The 22982-nt window shown below is 44.2% G+C and overlaps 1 protein-coding gene across 1 annotated transcript in view; it reads left to right on the top strand.

Moving 5' to 3' along the window:
* LOC116982590 (cadherin-8-like) overlaps window positions 1-22982 on the top strand; it is a 201581-nt gene that overhangs the window by 119955 nt on the left and 58644 nt on the right. The window contains exons 5-6 of the mRNA XM_033035865.1: window positions 733-900; window positions 15966-16153. Of these exons, the coding sequence (XP_032891756.1) occupies window positions 733-900; window positions 15966-16153 (356 nt within the window). The remainder of the gene's footprint in view (window positions 1-732; window positions 901-15965; window positions 16154-22982) is intronic.

The following is a 22982-nucleotide window of genomic DNA, read 5'->3' as shown; positions in this document are numbered from 1 at the left end:
GTTTCCCCCTCCCCTCTACTTGCAGTCTGAAGAAGGGTTCCGGCCTAAAACGTCACAATGTTTCAGATCTAAATATCACAGTCATATCAGTAATGAATGAGATGGATTATTAGTACTTTGTGGCGGGTGAGAAAACTACTGTTATCAAGTATTGGGGCAGTGGAATTGTCTTTACTTACGCTCATTAATGGGAATTATTGAATGTGGATATCCTTTGGCCCAACTTGCCCACACAGACCAAGAAGTCCCATCTACACTAGTCCCACCTGCCTGCATTTGGTTCATATCCCTCTAAATCTATTCTATCCGCGTACCTGTCTAAATGTTTCTTAAAAGTTGTAATAGTACCTGATTCAACTACCCTCGTTCCATATACCCACCACCCTTTGTGCAATAAAGTTGCCTCTCATTGCTCTATAATTATGAAACTCTGATCTTGGATGTGGATGTATTTATTTGTGTGTGTGTGTGTCTTGCTTGTCTGTGATTCACATCTCCTCGAAAACACGACGTGCTAACGGTGAAACTTTTACATGTTCTGATAGAGATTTACTTCATGATGTCAAAAATCGCCTTATCTGAAAATTTGATTCAGTTATTTATTAAAATTGTTCACAAATCTGAAATCAGAGTCCTCTTTCAAATTATTAAAAGTTTGAGGTATTCACATTTTCACTTTCATGGATCATATTTGCATTTCATTTTTTAACACTTTTTTATGTTCCGAACTAGGAATTATCAGGACCGCACTTCCGAACATGGACCGAGAAGCCAGGGAGGAATATCTTGTAGTGATACAAGCAAAGGATATGGGAGGCCACATGGGAGGACTATCTGGGACTACGACTGTCACCATCACATTGACCGATGTCAATGACAACCCACCCAAGTTCACCCAGAGTAAGTGCCATCGATCACTGCCGCTCAATACTTAAATTGCATGTGAGAGTTTTTGTTGTCAGTTGTATGATGAATACATTCAAGTTATTTAAAAATGTTTATATTGCTGTCTTTTAGATTTATGGATTTAATAAATTAATATTAATATAAATGATTTAAAAAGTGTAGCACAATGGCGCGTCGGTAAAGTAGCTACATTACAGAGCCAGAGACACGGGTTTGATCCTGACTATGGGCGCTGTCTGTATGGAGCTTATATGTTTTCCCTGTGGCAGCATGGGGTTTCTCCAGGTGCTCCAGTTTCCTCACACACTCCAAAGACGTACAGATTTGTAGGTTAATTGGCTTTGGTAAAATTGTAAATTGTCCCTGGTGTGCTAGTTTACGGGATAATTGCTGGTCGGCGTGGACTTGCTGGGCCAAAGGGCCTGTTTCTGCGGTGTTTCTCGAAAGTCTAAAAAAGCCTCTTAGATGCTATTATCCCTAGTGTGTTGGGAGTACATGAAAAAGTGGGAGAACATATAAATAGTGTGAATGGTATTTAATTGTAATATGTACTGGCAATGGAACAATGACATTCTTACTTGGTGATGCTTAACAAGTCTGTTAACACAATAACAGACAAATATATATATAATATTCAAAAATACGATAAATTAATAACAGTAATACCAGGTAATCATAAATGTGCAAAACCAGAGTCCTTCTTACAACCAAAAGCTCAGTTCATTAAAGATCATAGTTGTTGAAGCAGTTCTGAGAAGAAGCTGCTCTTGAATCTGATGGTCAGTGTTTTCAGGCTTCTGTACCTTCTTCCTTACCGTAGTCGCAAAATGGGAGGTGACCAGGTCTTTGGTCTTTGATGATATTGATTGCCTTTTTGTGGCAGTGCATCTGATAGATCCCTTTGATGGTGGGGAGGTCAGTACCCATGATGGGCTTGGCAGTGTTGACCAGTCAATGTGGCCTCCTTCAATTCTGGGTGTTCAAAGTTACCAACCCATGTTGCAACTAGGCCTTGTGCAGTCGACAGATGTTCGATGGAGCATTTGTTGACATAGCAAATCTCCTCAGTCTTCTCCTCAATCTGAATGCAAATCACAAAGAAATGGTAAATATGGAGTCATTGTTTACCCTGGTGGATGGATGGTAACCAAAGGCACAAAGTAATCGGTAAAAGAACCAGAGGAAAGATGGGAAGAATGTATATTTTAAATCCAGAGCGTTCTTGTGATCTGAACTACACTGACTGTAAGGGTAATGGAAACAGATTGGACAGGTCTCAGGAGGAAATTGAGTGAGAACATAAAAGAGGAACCTTGCAAGGCTACTTAACATCATCATTCACTTCTTGTCAGAGTCCTACAGGTCTTTGCAACCTTTGATGTTATGTCAAAGTGCAGACACTGTTGTATGACATGAAACATTGCATGAGGAGTGAAATGGGTGGGGCAATGGCAAGAACGGGAAGCCTGCTGAAGGGAGGTGATAACTGAGAATGGTTTCTGCATTTCCGTTCCATCTTTCTCTCAAACATTTGACGACCCTTCTCCCCCCCCCCCCCCCCCCCCCCCCCCCCCCCCCCCCCCCCCCCCCACCCCCCGCCGCAGAGCAGGAGTAAAGTCAGCAAGAAGGTTTAGTATACTTTATCATTGTCACGGGTACCAAATTATATAGAAACATAGAAAAATAGATGCAGGAGTAGGTCATTCGAGCTAGCACCACCATTCAATGTGATCATGGCTGATCATCCAAAATCAGTAACTCATTCCTGCTTTTTCTCCATATCCCTTCATCCCATTAGCCCGAAGAGCTATATCTAACTCCCTCTTGAAAACATCCAGTGAATTGGCCTCCACTGCCTTCTGTAGCAGAGAATTCCACAGATTAACAACTCTGGGTGAAAAGGTTTTTCCTCATCTCAGTCCTAAATGGCCTACTCCATATTCTTAAACTGTGACCCCTGGTTCTGGACTCCCCCAACATCGGGAACATTTTTCCTGCATCTAGCCTGTCCAATCCCTTAAGAATTTTATATGTTTCTGTAAGATCCCCTCCCATCCTTCTAATTTTCCGTGAATGTAAGCCAAGGCGACACATTCTTTCATCATATGTCAGTCCCGCCATCCTGGGAATTAACCTGGTGAACCTACGCTGCACTCTCACAATAGCAAGAATGTCCTTCCTCAAAGTAGGATACCAAAACTGCACACAATACTCCAGGTGTGGTCTCACCAGTGCACTGCACAACTACAGTAGGACCACCTTGCTCCTATACTCAAATCCTCTTGCTATGAAGGCCAACTTGCCATTTGCTTTCTTCACTGCCTGCCGTACCTACATGCTTACTTTCAGTAACTGATGTACAAGGACACCCAGGTCTCATTGAATCTCCCCTTTTCCTAATCTGACACCATTCAGACAATAATCTGCCTTCTTGTTCTTGCCACCAAAGTGGATAACCTCACATTTATCCGCATTATACTGCATCTGCCACGCATCTGCCCACTCACCCAATCTGTCCAAGTCACCCTGCAGCCTCATAGCATTCTCCACGCAGCTCACACTGCCATTCAGCTTTGTGTCATCTGCAAACTTGGTGCTGTAACATTTAATTCCCTCATCTAATTTGTTAATATATAGCAAGGCCCAGCACTGAGCCTTGCGGCACCCCACTAGTCACTGCCTGCCATTCTAAAAAGGATCTGTTATTTCCCACTCTTCGTTTCCTGTCTGTCAACCAGTTCTCCATCCATGTCAATACCCTACCCCCAATACCATGTGCTCCAATTTTGTGAAAAGTGAAAACCTTTCTTTGTTGCACGCCAACCAGTCAGCAAAAAAAACTATGCGATTACAATCAAACCATAGTGTTAAGGATACAGGGTAAAGGGTATAACATTTAGTGCAAGATAAGGTTCAGTAAAATTAAATTAAAGATAGTTTGAAGGTCTTCAAAGGGGTAGATGGGAACTCAGGACCGCTCTCTAGTTGGTGAGAGGACGGTTCGCTTGCCTACCAACAGCCAGAAAGAAACTGTCCCTGAATCTGGAGGTTTGCATTTTCACACTTCTCTACCTCGAGGCAGCTCGAATGTCAGCGAAACATCACTCCCTGACGAGCTCAATGTGTTTTACGCACGCTTTGATAGGGAGAACACTGATGTGCCTTCCCGAGCCCCCTTTCGCTGTGATGGTATTTCAGTTACAGTCACAGAGGCTGACGTCAGAAAATCCTTCAGAAGGGTGAACCCTCGAAAAGTGCCTGGACCGGATGATATACCCGGTCGTGTTCTAAAAATCTGTGCGGACCAACTGGCTGGAGGTTTTATGGACATTTTCAACCTCTCACTTCTGAGGTCTGAGGTTCCCACCTACTTTAAAAGGGCATCAATTATTTTCGACGTTGAAAATCCAGCTACGACTCTTTGGGCGACTGAGGAGACTACTCACGACCATACAGGTGACACCATGGCGACATGTCGCGGGGTGAAGCCTGTATGGTCAAGAGTAGTCGCCCAAAGAGTCGTACCTTGTTCTGGTCGCCGCTGGATTTTCGCCATTGAACATTTTCGGCGACCTGCAACGACCTATGTCAGGTGCCAGCAGTTGCCGAAAAAGTTGCGTAAGTGGGACAGGCCCATAAGTGTACGGGTGATTGTTAGTCGGTGCAGACTCGGTGGGCCAAAAGACCTGTTTCTGCTCAGTATCTCGAAAGTCTAAAGGTGACATTTTGGGTTGGGACTCTTCTGCAGACTCCAATCTCACACCGTCTGAATGCACAGCCCTTCACTCACAGCAAAAATTCCAACATTGCTATTAAACCCACCGACAAAGGGGCTGCCGTTGAAGTTTGGTAGGCTGACCTCTTCCATGCTGAGGCCAGGTGCCTCATACCTTACCCTGGACCATAACCCCACAGTCGAACAGCAGGCCATAGTCTCCCAGACCTCATCACCTCTTGTCATCTCCCCTCCAGAGCCTCCAACCTCATTGTTCCCGAACACATGCACTGCCTGCTTATTGGCATCTGATGAAGAGTCCCAACCCAGAACATTGCCTATCAGTGTTCTCCAGAGAGTGCCTGATCCACTGAGTTACTCCAGCACTTTATGTATTTTTTCTTTAAAGTAGCATCTACAGTTCCTCGTCTCTACTATTTACATTACACTTTGATTTCTTAACAGTACACTGACAAACATACTCATTTTCATTTAGTCAAAACTTGTTCACACATGAAACTCTGTAATTGTCTGAAAAATAGAAAACAGAAACACTCAGCAGGTAAGGCAGCATCTGTGGAAAGTATCCTAGAGATAAAAGCTTAACTGTTTATCCTTCCACAGTTGCTGCCCGACCTCCTGAGTGTTTCCATCATTTTCTATTTTTATTTCAGATTTTTAGCATCTGCCGATTAAAAAAAATCTTCAAATGTTTTTGGGTAGCTTACATTGAACATTGAACTCTCCAATTATAGGCAACCTCTAACAACCCTTCCTCCTCCACCACTCCTTTCTCCCCACCCCCCTGACATCAGTTCTCTGGCGTCACAAGTTGCAAGTCCTCAATCCTGTCTCATAATGTCTGCTTTCATCTCTAACCTGTATTTCAACCACCAGCCAATATCAAAGCCCTCCCTCCCCTGTATCCACCTGTCACCTGTTGCACTTTTTCCTGCCTCACCTCGCTCCCAGTTTTCTTTCCCCCCTCGAATCAGCCTGAAGATGAGACTCAATCCAAAATGTAATCTCTCCATATAATCCAGAGGATCTACCTGATCCGTTGAGTTACTTCAGCACTTTATATCCTCTCCAGTTTTCTCTTCCTTCCACAACCTAAGATGTCTGGGTGGGTAGATTAATTGGCTGCTGCAAATTTGGGATCAATGACGTTGATGGATATGGATTTAATTCACCACTTGAAACAATCGAAGATAGACACAACATGCTGGAGTAACTCAATGGGTCAGGCAGCATCTCTGGAGAAAAGGAATAGGTAACATTTCGGGTCAAACCCATTCTTCAGACTGACAGATAGAGAAGGCCATTGATCGACCGTTATGAGCTCCCCCTTCCTTGGTCATCTGTTGCTGGTCTTGCTTTGTGATGGCCTTTATCTTATCTCCAGCTCCCTCTCCTCTACTCTCAGTCCGAAGAAGGGTTCTGACCTGAAACGTCTCCTATTCCTTTTCTCCAGAAATGCCACATGACCCGCTGAGTTACCCTAGCATTTTGTGTCTATTCAGTGTAAACCAGCATCTGCAATTCCTTTCAGCACTTTTGAAACAATCCATTCTTGTATTTAATCCCTTGACTGTAAATTCCCATCTGCTGTAGAATTTTTGAAACCTATTTCTCTGTTTCAATGCTTAAGGTAGCTGGATATTAGTCTTATAACTTTATTACTACTCTACTGCACCTATATTCCACTAAGATTCTTGAACTTGAATAACCTCCTGCATTGTACACACTTAGATGTCAAAACTTTCCCTTGGTTGCTTGTGCTAAATATTTAATAAGTTAGCAAAAGAACATTGTATTCTGCTTTTGAAATCCAATTTAATTGGAGTGCATGGATTAATCTGTCACTGTGTCAGAGTCATAAAATTCTACAGTATAGAAACAGACCCTTCAGCCCTACTGGTCCATGCCAACTAAGTTGTCGGTCTGAACTAAACACAATTTCCTGTGTTTAGTGCATATCCCTCAAAACATTTCCTATCCATGCACCTGTCCATGCACCAGCATGGAAGCAGCCAAATTTGCCCATGATGACCAAGATGCCCCATCTACACTAGTCCCACCTGCCCACATTCGACCCATATCCCTTGCAAAGTTCCCTATCAATGTAACTGACCAAATTGGCGCCGACCTGTAGGGGGTATGGCTGCCTAGCCTGCAGCTGTCTGTTTTTCATTTCTTTTTTCTTATTTTTAGTTAGTTTAGTGTTTTGTTTTTAAGGAGTTCTAGCTTTTTTATGTGTGGGGGAGGGGGGGGGGGGAGGGGGGGGGGGGGGAGGGGGAAACTAATTTTCAGGGTCCCTACCTGGTCGGAGATGCAGCTTTTCTCCGGGCTGCACTTTCGACCCGTCCTACCGCTCCAGGCCTACCAGCGGGCCTGGAGCGGTATTTCCTGAGGGGACCGCCCGGAGCATCGGCGGCGGCGGCTGCGGAGTTGCGGGTCCGAGGAGCGAGGGACCACCCGGAGCCTCGGCGGCGGCGGCACCGGCATCGGCGGTGGCGGCACCGGCATCGGCGGCGGCGGCGGAGCTGCGGGTGTGAGGACGGCGGTGCAGCGCTGGAGCGCCATTGCGGGGCGGGCGGTGCCTTGCCTGAGTCGCCGCACTGGAACTCCGGTGAGCTGGGACCGGCGTTAAAAACATCGCGGAGCTGCGGGCAGCGGCGCTGAACTTTACATCGGGAGCCTGGGATCTCACGACGAGATCGCCAGTTGAGCTCCATTCGGCGCGGCCTTGTCGGCTCCGAAAGCCACGGTCTCGAGTAGGGAGGCGGCCGTTCCAGGGTTCCCATGCCGCTGAGAGGACTCTCCCGACGCCGGAACATCATCACCCGGCGAGGACGGCCTGGAACATCGGGCCTCCGTAGAGGCAACTGTGGAGGCCTCAATAGGCCCGACTATGGGTGGACATTGGAGATGGGACTGGACTTTGTGCCTTCCCCCATAATGGGAACCATTGTGGGGGGATGTTTTTATGTTAAAGCTATTTATTATTGTTATGTTTGTATTCTTTTTTATGTGCTGCATTGGCAAAAGGAATTTCACTACATCTAGGTGTATGTGACAATAAATCAACCTTTGAACCTTTGAACCTTTGAACCTTTTAACAGTTGCTTCCTCCTCTACTATTTCCTCTGGAGCTCAGCCGACATAACCACCATTCTCTATGTTTGATTCAACCCCCTAACTTGATATGCCTGCACCAACTTAGTTCGATTTATGTGTCCAATTGTCTTGGATCTCCCACTCTGAGGAGCTGGATAACAAAGCTAAGTTTCAGGCAACCGACCAGATAGACAACATCATTGGGCATCCCAGGCTGCCTTTAACAAGAGGCAAAAACTGGCAATGCACTCTCATCTCTTGTCAAATTCAGGAGATAGAACATGGAACATAGAACGCAGAACAGTACATCACATGAACAGGCCCTTCGGCCCACAGTGTCTATGCCAAACATGATGCCAAGACCAACTCTTATCTGCCTACACATAATCCATATTCTCCCATTACCTGCATATCCATTTGCTTATCCAAATTTCTCTTAAATGCCACTGTCGTATCAACTCAACCGCCACCTCCAGTAGCACAAAAAGCTGCCCTGTACATCTCTTTTAAACTTTGCAATCTCACTTTAAAGCTATGCCCTCTAGTATTGAGATTTCCATCCTGGGAAAATAGACCGACTATCTATGCCCCTCATAATTTTATATACTTCTATCAGGTCTGCTCACAACCTCCACTGTTCCAGACGAAACTGTTCAAAACTGTTTGTCCAAATGCTAATACCCTTCACACAGAAGGTGGTGGGTATATGGAACAAACTGCCAGAGGAAGTAGTTGAGGCAAGTAGAGTTATAGAGTCATACAGCATGGAAACTAGCCCTTCGGCCAAATTTGCTCATGCTGACCAACATGCGTCATCTACACTAGTCGCACCTGCCTGTTTTTGGCCCTTTTCCCTCTAAACATACCCTTTCAGTGTATCTTTCTAAATAGCAGGTATAGCAATATTAAAAATAAATCTGGACAGGTACATGGGATAGGAAGGATTTGGAGGATGTGGGCCATATGCGGGCAAATGGGACACATTATTTTCGATGGAGCATCTTGGTTTGCATGGACAAGCTGGGTCAAAGGCCGTTTCCATGCTGTAAGACTCTATACCTTTGCCATCTTCACCTTAGCTGTTGAGACTGAATTTTGCAATGTTAAAGTGAGGCACATTGAATTCCACATTAGCATGGGCGACAAAAATGATTTTCCTAAAGTCTTAGGCTGGATTTGGACGGAGATTTCTCTGCTCACATTAAATAGCAGAGGCTTAATGTGAGGCCCAACTGCAGATGGGATAAAGTTCCATTTCTCTGCAGCATGCATTAATTTTGATTGAAAGTAATCTATTCATTCTTGGAGGATCTTTTTCCTCATTGTTAAGTCTAAAAGCGAAACACAAAGATTTGCCGAAAGCTTTAATTAAACAATGACAAATGTAAAGCAGGCCTTGCACCAGACTAGAGTTATTCCTGACTGCAGAAGAATACCTTACCTTGCATCACTATGGAAACAACCTGTATCTACTCTGTCAGAAGATCTTAAATCATTGAATCAATTCCCTTTCCATTTCTATCCTTCCTTCCCAAAGATGTTGAATCATAGTTGGAATCAGCCTTCAGGCAAATTGCTCTATTGGCTTTCCTTTGAACCTTCATCAACATGTGAAAGCAGAGATCGTGGCTATTATAAGATCAGCTCATTCAAAAGGGCATTATTACTACAAAGTATTTTTGGAATTGTATTTAGAAGAATGTAGGAAAAAAGACTGGCCTGATTGTCTGTAAGTACTTGGCTGCTTCTCCCAACTTCGACTTTCCTGTCCAATCTCCATGACCTTGGATCCATTTAGATAAGTTTAACATAGAGATACGGTGCGGAAACAGGCCCTTCAGCCCATTGAGTCCATGCCAACCAATGATCACCTGTACACTAGCACTATCCTACACACTAGGGACAATTTACAATTTTTACTGAAGTCAATTAACCTTAACATCCATATATCTTTTGAGTGTGGGAGGAAACCGGAGCACGCGGGGAACCACCAAGGAGAACATGCAAACTCCACATAGACAGTAACCGAGGTCATGATCGAATCCGGGACTCTGGGGCACTGTGAGGCAGTGGTTCCACCTGCTGCACCACTGTGCCAAACAGTGGTATGAGTGAAGGACTTTGATATAATCTGAGCCCTAAATGGTCAACCACCATTATGACACTTGTCGTTGACTTTATAGATTCTCCAGTCAAAAGGATCAGCCTCCCTGTCTTCATTCTCACAATTCATCTCAGCTTTATAATGAAGGAACCTTGCTTTCAGTCGATGGTTGTTGACCTATCGACTCACTCTTCCCCTTGGCACAAAGCCAGAGATTAAACTAACGATTCCTCATGGTCCGTTCCTTGTGTCGATCACTGCAATGAACAATACCTACTCAAGTCAAAGAAAAGAGAGGTTATTCATTCAATTTCTCTGTGCTGGAGAACTTTTAACATTGACATCCTCAGCCTGATGAATTCCTTCGAAAGGAAGCGTCAGCCTTTTTTGATTTTCCAATGTTCATTGATTTTCACTAAATGCACATCACAAAGTCATTTGGGCATCTTTTTTTGGACGGTCCATTTTGACCTCATTGACATTCTGCTTGTCCCAGCCTCTGCCATCTCAATGTGTCATTCACAGGTCAATAAATGTGAGAACTCAGAGGAGACAGAATGAACTGCAGGTGTTGGAATCTTGAGCAAATCACAAAGTGCTGGAGGAACTCAAGTTCTCCCTGTCGCCCTTCTTCAGAGAATTCGGAGGCTTGGGTCACCAGGCGCTACACCACCTTGGAGTGCCACAGATGCAGATACTTTGGTTGGTGAGGCCACCCACTCATACCTCTGCAACAAGACCTGTTTCTGCTCTCACTTCAGCGTAAGGAGTCAGAGCATGGAGGAAGCCATGTGGCTCTCCACCCTCTCTAGACCTGGATAGAGTGGATGTGGAGAGAATGCTCCCACTAGTGGGAGAGTCTAGGACCAGAGGTCATTGCCTCAGAATTAAAGGACATTCTTTTAGGAAGGAGATGAGGAGGATTTTCTTTAGTCAGAGGGTGATGAATGTGGAATTAATTGCCACAGAAGGCTGTGCAGGCCAGGTCAATGGATATTTTTAAGGCAAAGATTAACAGATTCTTGATTAGTATGGGTGTCAGGGGTTATGGAGATAAGGCAGGAGAATGGTTTTTAGAGGGAAAGCGGTTGGTTGAATAGCGGAGCAGACTTGATGGGCCGAATGGCCTAATTCTCCTCCTATCACTTATGAACTTATGAACTTGTCCATTTCCCTCTTGAAGGCAACAATGGAGTGCCAGAGACCCGGGTTCGATCCTGACTACGAGTGCTGTATGTACGGAGCTTGTACATTCTTCCTCTGACCACGTGGGTTTTCTCCGGGTTCTCCGGTTCCCACTCACATTCCAAAGGTGTGCAGGTTTGTAGGTTAATTGGCTTCTGTTAATAATTGTCAATTTTCCCTAGTGTGTAGGATAGTGCTATTATATGGGTGTGATTACTGGTCGGCACGGACTCAGTGAGCTGAAGGGCCTGTTTCCACATTGTATCTCTAAAGTCTAAAGTCTCCATCACATCTTACTCCCCTTCCCATTCCCATACTGACCTTTCTGTCCTGAGTTACTCCAGATTATTGTATCTATCTTCTGTATGATAAAGGTTATGATTTTTAATGGAAGATAAAGTCCAGTAGAAAATTTGATTCTGTCACATCTCTCTTCAGCCTTCTCTATTCCAAAGCCCAGCATCTCTCATGGAGTCTCATAACTGTTACACTTCATGGTGTGAATGATATTTGGAAATTATTTCTGGACCCAGGATTTGAGGGACTAAGCCATAGGGAGAAAAAAAAAAAGACACAAAATGGTGGAGTAACTCAACGGGTCAGGCTGGAGAACATTGATAGGTGACATTTCAGGTCGGTATAAGCTGTTTTCACAAATGACCCCTGCCACATTCAATGACCTGCACTCCCCTTACCCCAGTGCTCTTTTACAACAGAATCCATCATTCTCTAATGCTTCTCTTCATCCGACCCAACAAAACACATCACGTCCCATTTCTCTACATCAAACTCCATGTGCCTTTACCGGTCCAACCTGCCAGCCTATATCGTGCTGCAAGCACACTGTCTGCTTTCCACTTCATTATAGCGCCAGATTTTATGTCATCAGACATTTTAGAAATTGTGGCTTACTCTCGCAAGTCTAGGTGATAAATGTAGATTAAAAAATAAATTATGGTCCTCAAACAATCTCCAGGAAAACAATACATCACTTTCTTGGAGCACAAAGAACCACCATTCAGTGTGAAGAAGGGTTTCGGCCCGAAACGTCACCTATTTCCTTCGCTCCATAGATGCTGCTGCACCCGCTGAGTTTCTCCAGCATTTTTGTGTACCACCATTTCATTGTCAGTTTAACTTCCCGAGTGTTTGTGGGGGAGGGGGTGGGAAAGTCCTTAATTCCATCCTCCTGTCACTTGTGTTATTCATGAGAAATATCTAATTTCTTAAAAAACCATCGTCCGCTGGAGGATGTAAAAAACTGTAGTAAATGTAATTTCGTTCAAACCTAGGTTTGAATGACAATAAATAGCATTCCATTCCATCCATTCCATGGAAACAGGCCCTTCGGCGCACCAAATCCACGACCACCAATGATCAGCCGTACACTAGTTCCACCCTTTACACTAGCGAAAATTTACAGAAGCCAATTGACCTATAAAACCTGCACGTCTTTGTCGTGTGGAAGGAAACTGAAGCACCCAGAGAAAACCCTTACAGTCACAGGGAGAACGAACAACCTCCCTACAGACAGCACCCATAGTCAGGATCAAACCTGGATTTATGGCAGCAACTCTACCGCTGCGCTGCTGTGCCGCCCCTAATAGGGAGCGATGCAAAAGTGGGGTAACATGGAAAGGTTAATCGATCGTCAGCATGGTCTCGATCAGCCAAAGCCCCTGTTTCTGCACTGTATCTCTAAACTAAATAAAATGCATTTTGCTGAGCTAAAAAAGCGTTTTGCTTTAAAATGAAGTTGTTGTACAACCTAAACTGACCAATTACACTGACCCGTGGCATTTAATTAAATGCCTCTCTTCGCTGAGCCACGATACCGGTGGGTGGATGGGTACCCAAATCCTGACACCTGTAGCACGAAGCATTGCCTTAAATACTAGGCGGTGATGGTGGAGATGATTCAAAATATAAATTATGATGAAATATGATCTCAATGTCTTCAGTCTGAAGAAGGGTCTCGACCTGAAACATCACTCATTCCTTCTCTCCAGAGATGCTGCCTGTCCCGCCGAGTTACTCCAGCATTTTGTGTCTAACTTCGATTTAAACCAGCATCTCCAGTTCTTTCCTATCTGGTTGAACAAAGGACTACATTCTAGAATAATATATCTAGGTTGCACTCTTCTCAATCTGCAGAGTCGTTAAATTAATCATTTGAACAACACTTGAATCTCAAACAATTCTCTGTGTTCCTCTATTGAAGATTAGATTGATTGTAATCATGTACAGGCTATAGTCGTTTCAAGGGCAGCACAGTGACACAGTGGTAGAGTTGCTGCCTTACAGCTCCAGAGACCCATGTTTGATCCCGACTATGAGCTCTGTCTGCACAGCGTTTCTACGTGCTCCCTGTGACCTCATGGGTTTTCTCCGGGTGCTCTGGTTTCCTCCCACATTCCAAAGACGTACAAGTTTGCAGGTTAATTGGCTTCGGTAAAAATTGTAAATTGTCCCTAGAGTGTAGGATAGTACTGGTGATCACTGGGCGGCATGGACTAAGTGGGCCGAAGGGCCTGTTTCCATGCTGTTTCACTAACCTCTAAAGTCAGATTCAGAAACTGTACAAAGTGGGATAAGTCCTAGGTTGTAAAGTGCAACAGTAATTGTTCAGTGGGTAAAGATGTTGTGTAAAGATGTGTAAAGGTGTTGCATGCTGTGTCGGATTCTTCAACCATTACTTCTCCCTCGAGAACCTTGGGACGATTGCAGATCCGCAGATCCTGGGCCTCCATCACTACCAGAGTGAGGCCACATGTAAACTAGAAGAACAGCACCTCATATTCCATCTTGGGTCGCTTAGTGATTTCATGCTAAATTGTGCACCAGCCACCTCAAAGAACATCAATTTCTCACCATTATTAATCTTCTTTATGTAATCTTGCAAGCATGAACAATTTCCCATTTTAGTTTACTTTAGAGATACAGCGTGGAAACAGGCCCTTTGGCAAGTTCGCACTGACCAGCGATCCCTGTACACTAACATTACCCCACATGCTGGGGACAATTTTTCAATTTTTACTGAAGCCATTTAACCTACATACCCGTGCGTCGTTGGAGTGAGGGAGGAAAACGGAGCACTCGGAGAAAACCCAAGCAGTCATGGGGAGTACGAATAAACTCTGTGCAGACAGCACCCATAGTAAGGATTGAATCCGGGTCCCTGGTGCTGTAAGGCAGCAATTCTACCGCTGTGCCACTGTGCCGCCCTGCCATTAAAGATAGAAAATCAGCTAAAGCCTGATGATCGATGGAACAGGCTTTAAGGGAATAATGGCATTTTCCTGCTCCGATTTTCTATATTAGGGATGCAGACTGAGGCTGTATTTCCAAGTTTGGTTGGTGTGTGACTTGGAGAGGTCTTGCGCATATTGGTGTTCCAATATGCTTGTTGCTTAGAAATGAATATTCAACCTGCTGTCTGACCCGCTGAGTATTCTCAGAATTTAATGTTCTTTTTTTATTGTAAATGTACTGGCAAACTGAACATTGTGCTTTCCACTTGTCTTTACTGCAAAATGTAATTTGCATTACTTCCAAAATTACCCATACAGTATGCCAAGAGCAGAACTAACACAACATAATTTACCTTGGATCTACATATCTGTACCGATGAGTCATATTAATTGCAAAATAGCAGGTGAGAAATCTGAAGAAGGGTCCCAACCTGAAATGTCATCTGTCTATTTTCCTCCTCGGATGCTGCCTGACCCACTGAGTTCTTCCAGCTGATTTTTTTTTTTAAACAGAGAACAAATTGTTGTGCTCATAAAAGATCAGGGAAATCCCCAGATGAATGGTCAAATTTGCAATAAGAGTTTTAGTTTAGTTTAGTTTAGTTTATTGTCATGTGTACCGAGGTACAGTGAAAAGCTTTTTGTTGCGTGTTATCCAGTGCTGTACATGATTACAATTGTGCCGTCCACAGTGTACAGAAACAGAATAAAGGGAATAATGTTTAGTTCAAGATAAAGTCCAGTAAAGTCTGATTAAAGATAGTCCGAGTGTCTCCAATGAGCTAGATGGTGGCTCAGGACTGCTCTCTAGTTGTTGATAAGATGGTTCAGTTGCTTGCTCTGGGAGATCGAGACATAGGTCTCGATGGTCATGGTAGGTCTCGCTGGTCGTGTCCTCGTGGCGCCAAGATATGGTCCGGCAGATCTTTTGGTCCAGGGAGTCGGAGAATCGTCAGAACTGAAAGGAGATTAAGAAGAATATAGTTAAAGTAAGAAATGCTAAAAGAATGGAGCGGTTGTAATAATGGGTTATTGCTCGACCGTTTCTGGGACCAGCACGCAGGGCAATTCACCTGGCTTGAGCGCCATCTGAATTGGTATCTAATGTTTCCTCTGTTCTCTTCTGAACATCGTTGACATAGGGCAGGACGAACACAGTAAATGCTAGGGCTCTGGGGAATGTTGTAGAGCAGAGGGATCTAGGAGTACAGATACATGGTTTGTTGAAAGTGGCACCACAGGTAGATAGGGTGGTCAAAATGGCTTTTGGCACATTGGCCTTCATCAGTCAGAGTATTGAGTATAGAAGTTGGGATGTTGCGGTTATAGAAGTTGCAGTTATATAAGATGTCGCATAAGATGAGGCCACATTTAGAGTATTGTGTTCAGTTATGGACACCACGTTATGGGAAAGATATTGTCAAGCTGGAAATGGTGCAGAGAAGATTTACGAGGATGTAAACAGGACTTGAGGGCCTGAGCTACAGGGAGAGGTTGAACAGGCTATGGCTCTATTTCTTGGAGCGCAGGAAGATGAGTGGTGAGCTTATAGTGTACAAAATCATGGGACCAGTGTAGATGGGACATGTTGGTTGGTGTGGCCAAGTTGAGCCAAAGGACCTATTTCCATGCTCTACGACTCTATGACTTGATACACTGATAATTTGGGTTTCTTTGTTTTCAGGTCTTTATCATCTGTCTGTGCTTGAGGACATGCCCGTTGGAGATATTGTTGGAAGAGTTAAGGCAAATGATCGGGATACTGGACAGAACGCCAGATCTTTGTACGAGATTATCGATGGAGATGGTTTGGACGTGTTTGAAATCACGACAGACTCCCAGACTCAGGAAGGAATCATCGCTCTTAAAAAAGTATGCAAGCTCTATGACCTTAATTCCTTCCCACGAATGTTGTAGCAAGCATTAGGTCAAAGGTCAAAGGTCAAAAACTTAATTTGCCATTTGTGCTTACACACATAGGAACTCTTGTGCGGCTATTCAGAGAGTCAAGTTAAGTTAAAAATTAAAATTAAAAATTAAAAAATTTAATTTTTTTAAAAAAGACTTAAAAAGACACACAGAAGACACATAGAGCATTGTAACTTGCACAACCCCTATATCAGGACATTAGTGGGGAGATGGATGTGGAATGAGAATATGTTAGACATGCTAGAAATACAATCCTGTCTGCCTGGCCCTTCACTCTTACAGGAACACCAAGTCCTAGAACTCTACCTATCGCACTTGCAAAATCCTTCCATTTTCCAGACATGTTCTTAAGTTATGGGAGCAGAATTAGACCATTCGGCCCATCATGTCAACACCGCCATTCAATCATGGCTAGTTTATCTCTCCCTCTTAACCCCATTCTCCTGTCCTCGCCCCATAACTTCTGACGCCTGTACTAATCAAGAATCTGTCAATCTCTGCCTTAAAAATATCAATTGAAATGGCCTCTACCGCCGCCTGTGGCAATTCATTCCACAGATTCACCACATTCTGACTAAAGAAATCCATCCTCATCTCCGTTCTACAGGTACGTCCTTTTATTCTGGTCCAAGCTCTGGTCCTAGACTCTGCCACTAGTGGAGACATCCTCTCCACATACACTCTATCCAGTTGTTTTAATATTTGGTAAGATTCAATGAGGTCCCCCTCATCCTTCTAATCTCCAATGAGGACGGGGCTTGTGCCATCAAATGCTCATCATATATTAATCCAATAATTCCTGGAATCATTCTCGTAAACCTCCTCTGGATCCTCCAACGCCAGCACAACCTTCCTCAGATATGTGGCCCAAAACTGCTCACAATATTCCAAATGCAGTCTGACCAATGAAGCTTCAGCCCTTTATCTGCAAGTAACCTCCTCCAATCAACCTTGGCCGGCTCCTGCCCCAAAACACCAAAACTTGCTTTGGCCCAAGTCAGGACTTAAAGTTGTGGACCATTCGTATCTTTATCTATGTGAAAACTTGTTTGGAGTATTGTGTTCAGTTCTGGTCACCCTGCTATAGGAAGGATGTCATTTAAGGGCATGTCCCACTTACGCGCCTTGGCTCGCAAATTACGCGACCTCATGGTCGCTTGAGGCGTACGGGCACCGTATGGCCGCGCGGGGCCGGTCCCACTTAGAAGCGCGGAGGGGTGTGGAGTTGTGTGGGCCCAGTACCGACATCGCGCGGGGCTCCGAAATTCTTGCAGTGTACGAAATCTTCGCGCGCCAACGGCCTGTCGCGGAACTGACGGCCAAAGTGGGACAGGCCCAAGACCCTGGCGCGACGCAACGTCTCACCTTCAATATCAGCAGAAGCAGGCAAACAATCGCCGGACTCGGGGCTCACGGCTATTGCAGTCCGAATCCGCCTCCACTTCTACTCCCAGAACGGGGCCAAGAAAATTGAAGATAGACACAAAATGCAGGAGTAACTAAGCGGGATCGGCAGCATCTCTGGAGAGAAGCAATGGGTGACGTTTCAGGTCAAGACCCTTCTTTTCAGACTGAATAAGAGTATCGGCACGAAACATCACCCATTCCTTCTCTCCAAAGATGCTGCCAGTCCCGCTGAGTTACACCAGCTTTGTGTCCATCTTCAAATGATGTAATGCGCTCCAGACAGCTGTGCGTACGCATGTAATCACGCCCGACCTTCGCTCGACCGTCTCGGCTCTACGCGACCACGAGGTCGCGTAATTTGCATGCCAAGGACACCTAAGTGGGACAGGCCGTTAAGCTGGATGGAGTACAGAGAAGAATAATGAAGATATTGCCAGGATTCGAGGTCCTGAGCTATTAAGAGAGGTTGGGCAAGCAAGGAGCGCAGGGGCAGAGGGGGTGATCTAATCAAAAACAAAACTCCTATCCTACCTTACCTCCAGCACCCTGGATCATTGACCTGCCAATCCCATCCCTCTCTCCACTATGTTTCTGTAACTGAGACCCACTGTGGAAAGTGCCCTCCATTTATCCATTTAAATGGTCCATTAAACCAAGGTAATAGTTACCAGCTTAATGTCCCCATTGCAGTGAAATAACAGAGCCAGCTGATTCTTTCTAGAGGGGATAGAAAATAAGACAATTTGACCCTTTTTTGCTTTCGAATGCAACCTCTGGTTGTACTGTTGAAGACGTTTCACATTAATCGCACTTGCCATACCTCCATAGCCCCGTATTTCATTTGCTTCTCAATTATTTAACAATTTCTGTTTTGAAAACTACTTCTCCCCCCAACCTTTTCGGAAAGGGTGAGTTCTCTGAACAGTGGAAGGAGTGGGAATGGAAATCAAAAGGAAAAATTCAAAACTTAAAACCTAGAAGCTTCTGCTCAGTGCAAAAGGCTTATACAGGGCAGACTTTGTTCGGAGTATCTAAAGGAGTTTTCTGCAGCAGTGATTGAAGCACAGAAATGTAGAAACAAGGAACTGCAGATGCTGGTTTACAAATTAACACATAAGGTGTACAAAATCATGAGAAGAATAGATCCGGTAGACACACAGAATCTCTTGCCCAAAGTAGGAGAATCAAGAACCAGAAGACATAGGTTTGTGAGGGGGGAAAGATATAATAGGAACCTGAGGGGTAACTTTTTCACACAAAGGGTGGTGAGTGTATGGAATGAGCTGTCGGAGGAGGTAGTTGAGGCGGGTACTATCGTAATGTTTAAGAAACATTTGGACAGGTACATGGATGGGTCAGGTTTAGAGGGATATGGGCCAAACACAGGCAGGTGGGACTAGTGTAGATGGGACATCTTGGTCGGCGTGGGCAAGGTGGGCCGAAGGATTATTTCCACAGTGGACTGAAGGGCATGTTTTTGAGCTGTGTGTCTTTATGATTATGTAATTTGACTATCATTGCAGCTTGGTCGTTCAATTTCCTGATAATGTTCAGTACTTGTGAACTGCTACCATTGTTGACCATCTTATTCCCAATTAATTTTATTTGGTCATTAAACTCAAGATAGAGAATTTGAGCATTAATTACAGTAATAACAATCTGCATTAAAAATTGAATATTTCTAACTTTTGAACATGCAAACAGCATCTCATATTTTGCTTGGGCAGCTTATAGACCAGCTGTATGAATATTGATTTCTCTAACTTTAAGTAATCGTTGCATCCCCTCTCTCACCGTCCCTCCCCCACTCTGTAACCATATAACAATTACAGCATGGAAACAGGCCATCTCGGCCCTTCTAGTCCGTGCCGAACACTTATTCTCCCCTAGTCCCATCTACCTGCACTCAGACCATAACCCTCCATTCCTTTGCCGTCCATATACCTATCCAATTTATTTTTAAATGATAAAATCGAACCTGCCTCCACCACTTCCACTGGAAGCTCATTCCACACAGCTACCACTCTCTGAGTAAAGAAGTTCCCCCTCATGTTACCACTAACTCTAATCATTGTACTAGTTTCACTGTTGTCCTGGTGACTTTAATTGTCTGTATAACTAGCCCACAGCCAACAATGGACCATTTCTTGATCGGTTACTTATTTATATAACTTTCATTCATTTATTCTATATCTCTCTGTATCACTGTCTATATCTCTCATTTACCTCTACCCTGACTCTTAGTTTGAAGAAGGGTCTCGACCCAAAGTGTCACCTATTCCTTTTCTCCAGAAATGTTGCCTGACCTGCTGAGTTACTCCAGCTTTGTGTGTCTGTCTTTCTCCAGAGGTGATGCCTGACCTGCAGAGTTACTCCTGCACTTTGTGTCCTTCAGTGATCAATCATGCTTTGAAAAATCAATATCCCTGCCACATTTTTCGGTGCACATTGCATCATCTCTGTTCCTGCAGGGTGCTGCAGAGTATATAGTGCTGGAGGAACTCAGTGGGTCTGGCAGCATCTGTGGAGGGAATGGACAGATGTTGCTTTGGGTCGAGACCCTTGAATGCAATAGGGAGGGAGGAACGCTGGAAATGTGAGGAGGGGGTTGTAGGAGCAGGACAAAGCCCGGCAAGTTTACTTTAGCTTAATTTAGTTTGGAGATACAGCATGGAAACAGTCCGTCAACCCACCATATCCGTGCCAACCATGATCACCCTTACACTCATTCTATCCTACGCATATGGTCAATTTACATATGCCAATTATAACCTAAACCCAAACATATCTCTGGAAAGCTGACAACTGCTCCCACCTTGGAAAGGATTATTTTGATGGCTAGTTGGAATGCTGGTCCATTTTGTACAGAATGCCAAGATATAGAGTGCATAATATAGTTCTCAGCAATGTAGTGCATCAGTACCATGGACAAAGTCCAATGTCGCAATGGGGTCGAGGTGAATCGCACAGTACCCTAGCTTATGGAAGGAATAAAGAAAGAAGCTGTCTTGCACTTACTTAAGACTTCCCTGGCAATATTAGCACACAAATAGTGAAATCACACAAGGTTCACACTCTGCTTATGTGCCAGCTAATGAGAAACATAGGTTGTATTCCATGGAGAGACCAACTCAGCTGAGAAAATGACCTTGGCATATTCTCAGTGGAGCTAGAAAGGCCAGAAATAATCTCTTATTTTCCACAAACCAAACACTTTGAGTGGCAGGTTTAACAATCACTATGCCTTTTTAGGTTTAGGTTTATTAGTGTCATGTGTACCGAAGTACAGTGAAAAGTTTTGTTCTGCATGCTATCCAGTCAGATCTGGCAATACATTCGTCCTGTCACTACGTGGGGTTCCTTCAGGTGCACTGTTTTCCTAAGATAAACACCAAGTGCTGGAGTAAATCAGCGGGTCCAGCAACACCTCTAGAGAAAGAGAATGGGTGATGTTACATAGAAACATAGAAAATAGGTGCAGGAGTAGGCCATTCGGCCCTTCTAGCCTGCACCGCCATTCAATATGATCATGGCTGATCATCCAACTCAGTATCCTGTACTTGCCTTCTCTCCATACCCCCTGATCCCTTTAGCCACAAGGGCTGCATCTAACTCCCTCTTAAATATAGCCAATGAACTGGCCTCAACTACCTTCTGTGGCAGAGAATTCCAGAGATTCACCACTCTCAGTGTGAAAAATGTTTTTCTCATCTCGGTCCTAAAAGATTTCCCCCTTATCCTTAAACTGTGACCCCTTGTTCTGGACTTCCCCAACATCGGGAACTATCTTCCTGCATCTTGCCTGTCCAACCCCTTAAGAATTTTGTAAGTTTCTATAAGATCCCCCCTCAATCTTCTAAATTCTAGCAAGTACAAGCCGAGTCTATCCAGTCTTTCTTCATATGAAAGTCCTGACATCCCAGGAATCAGTCTGGTGAACCTTCTCTGGTCTGGACCTGATCTGAAGAAGGGTCCCAAACTCAAACGTCACCCATCCTTTTCCTCCAGAGATACTGCCTGACCCGCTGAGTTACTTGAGAACTTTGTGGCCTTTTGTGTATTAACCAGCATCTGTAGTTCCTTTCCACACATTATGTCTGCTCCGTTTTCCTCCCAGATTGCAAAGATGTGCAAGATTGTAAGTTAATTGACCCTCTGTAAATTGCCCCTTGTGTACAGGGAGTAAATGAGAAAATGGGATAACACTGAGCTGAGTGAATGGGCAATTGGTGAAAGGCATGGACTCGGTGGTCTGAGGGACCAGTTTTCTCTAAATTAATTTAAACTAGGTTTGGGTTTAATTAAATAAAATCGAGTTAAACTCAAGTACAATAGGCAAAGCAAAGGGGAAGATACAGAGTGCAGAATATAATTCTCAGCATTACAGCGCACCAGTTCCAGAGCCAAAGTCCAATGTCTGCAATGGGGTAGAGGTGAACCGGACAGTATCCTAGCTTATGGGCTTTAGGGCTTTATTCTTTGGAGCGCAGAAGGTTAAGGGGGGACTTGATAGAGGTTTTTAAAATGATGAGAGGGATAGACAGAGTTGACGTGGAAAAGCTTTTCCCACTGAGAGTAGGGAAGATTCAAACAAGGGGACATGACTTGAGAATTAAGGGACTGAAGTTTAGGGGTAACATGAGGGGGAACTTCTTTACTCAGAGAGTGGTAGCTGTGTGGAATGAGCTTCCAGTGAAGGTGGTGGAGGCAGGTTCGTTTTTATCATTTAAAAATAAATTGGATAGTTATATGGATGGGAAAGGAATGGAGGGTTATGGTCTGAGCGCAGGTATATGGGACTAGGGGAGATTATGTGTTCGGCACGGACTAGAAGGGTCGAGATGGCCTGTTTCCGTGCTGTAATTGTTATATGGTTATATGGTTATGGAAGGACCATTAAGGATCCTGATAACTGAAAGGAAGAAGCTGTTCCAGAATCAGGTAGCACGCCCTTCAAGCTTCCGTTCCTTCCGCCTGATGGAGAAGAAGGAATGACCGGTGGTGGGACAAGTATTTGATTAGGTTGGCTGCTTCTTACTGTGAAAAACCAATTGTCTCCAAGCCATTATCCCCACTTCGTATACATGTTTTATATAATAAACAGATATAGATTTAGATAGGAAATTGTTCATGTTTTTCCTTATGACATAAATGCACAATATTCTGTCCGTACCTAGCTATTCTTACACTTCAGAGCAATGTGGAAAGGTTATTATGGTTTGCAACAAGGTTAGGCTGCCATGGTAGATTAACACTGCAGTCTTGGTTTTCATTTTACTTTACTTCTACTTCAGAGATACAGTGTGAAAATAGATCGTTTGATCCACCGAGTCTGCGCCGACCAGCGATCAACCTGTACACTAGC

This window comes from Amblyraja radiata, chromosome 17, assembly GCF_010909765.2.
Source record: "Amblyraja radiata isolate CabotCenter1 chromosome 17, sAmbRad1.1.pri, whole genome shotgun sequence".
NCBI lineage: Eukaryota > Metazoa > Chordata > Chondrichthyes > Rajiformes > Rajidae > Amblyraja > Amblyraja radiata.
This window is presented reverse-complemented; position numbering and strand designations above follow the sequence as displayed.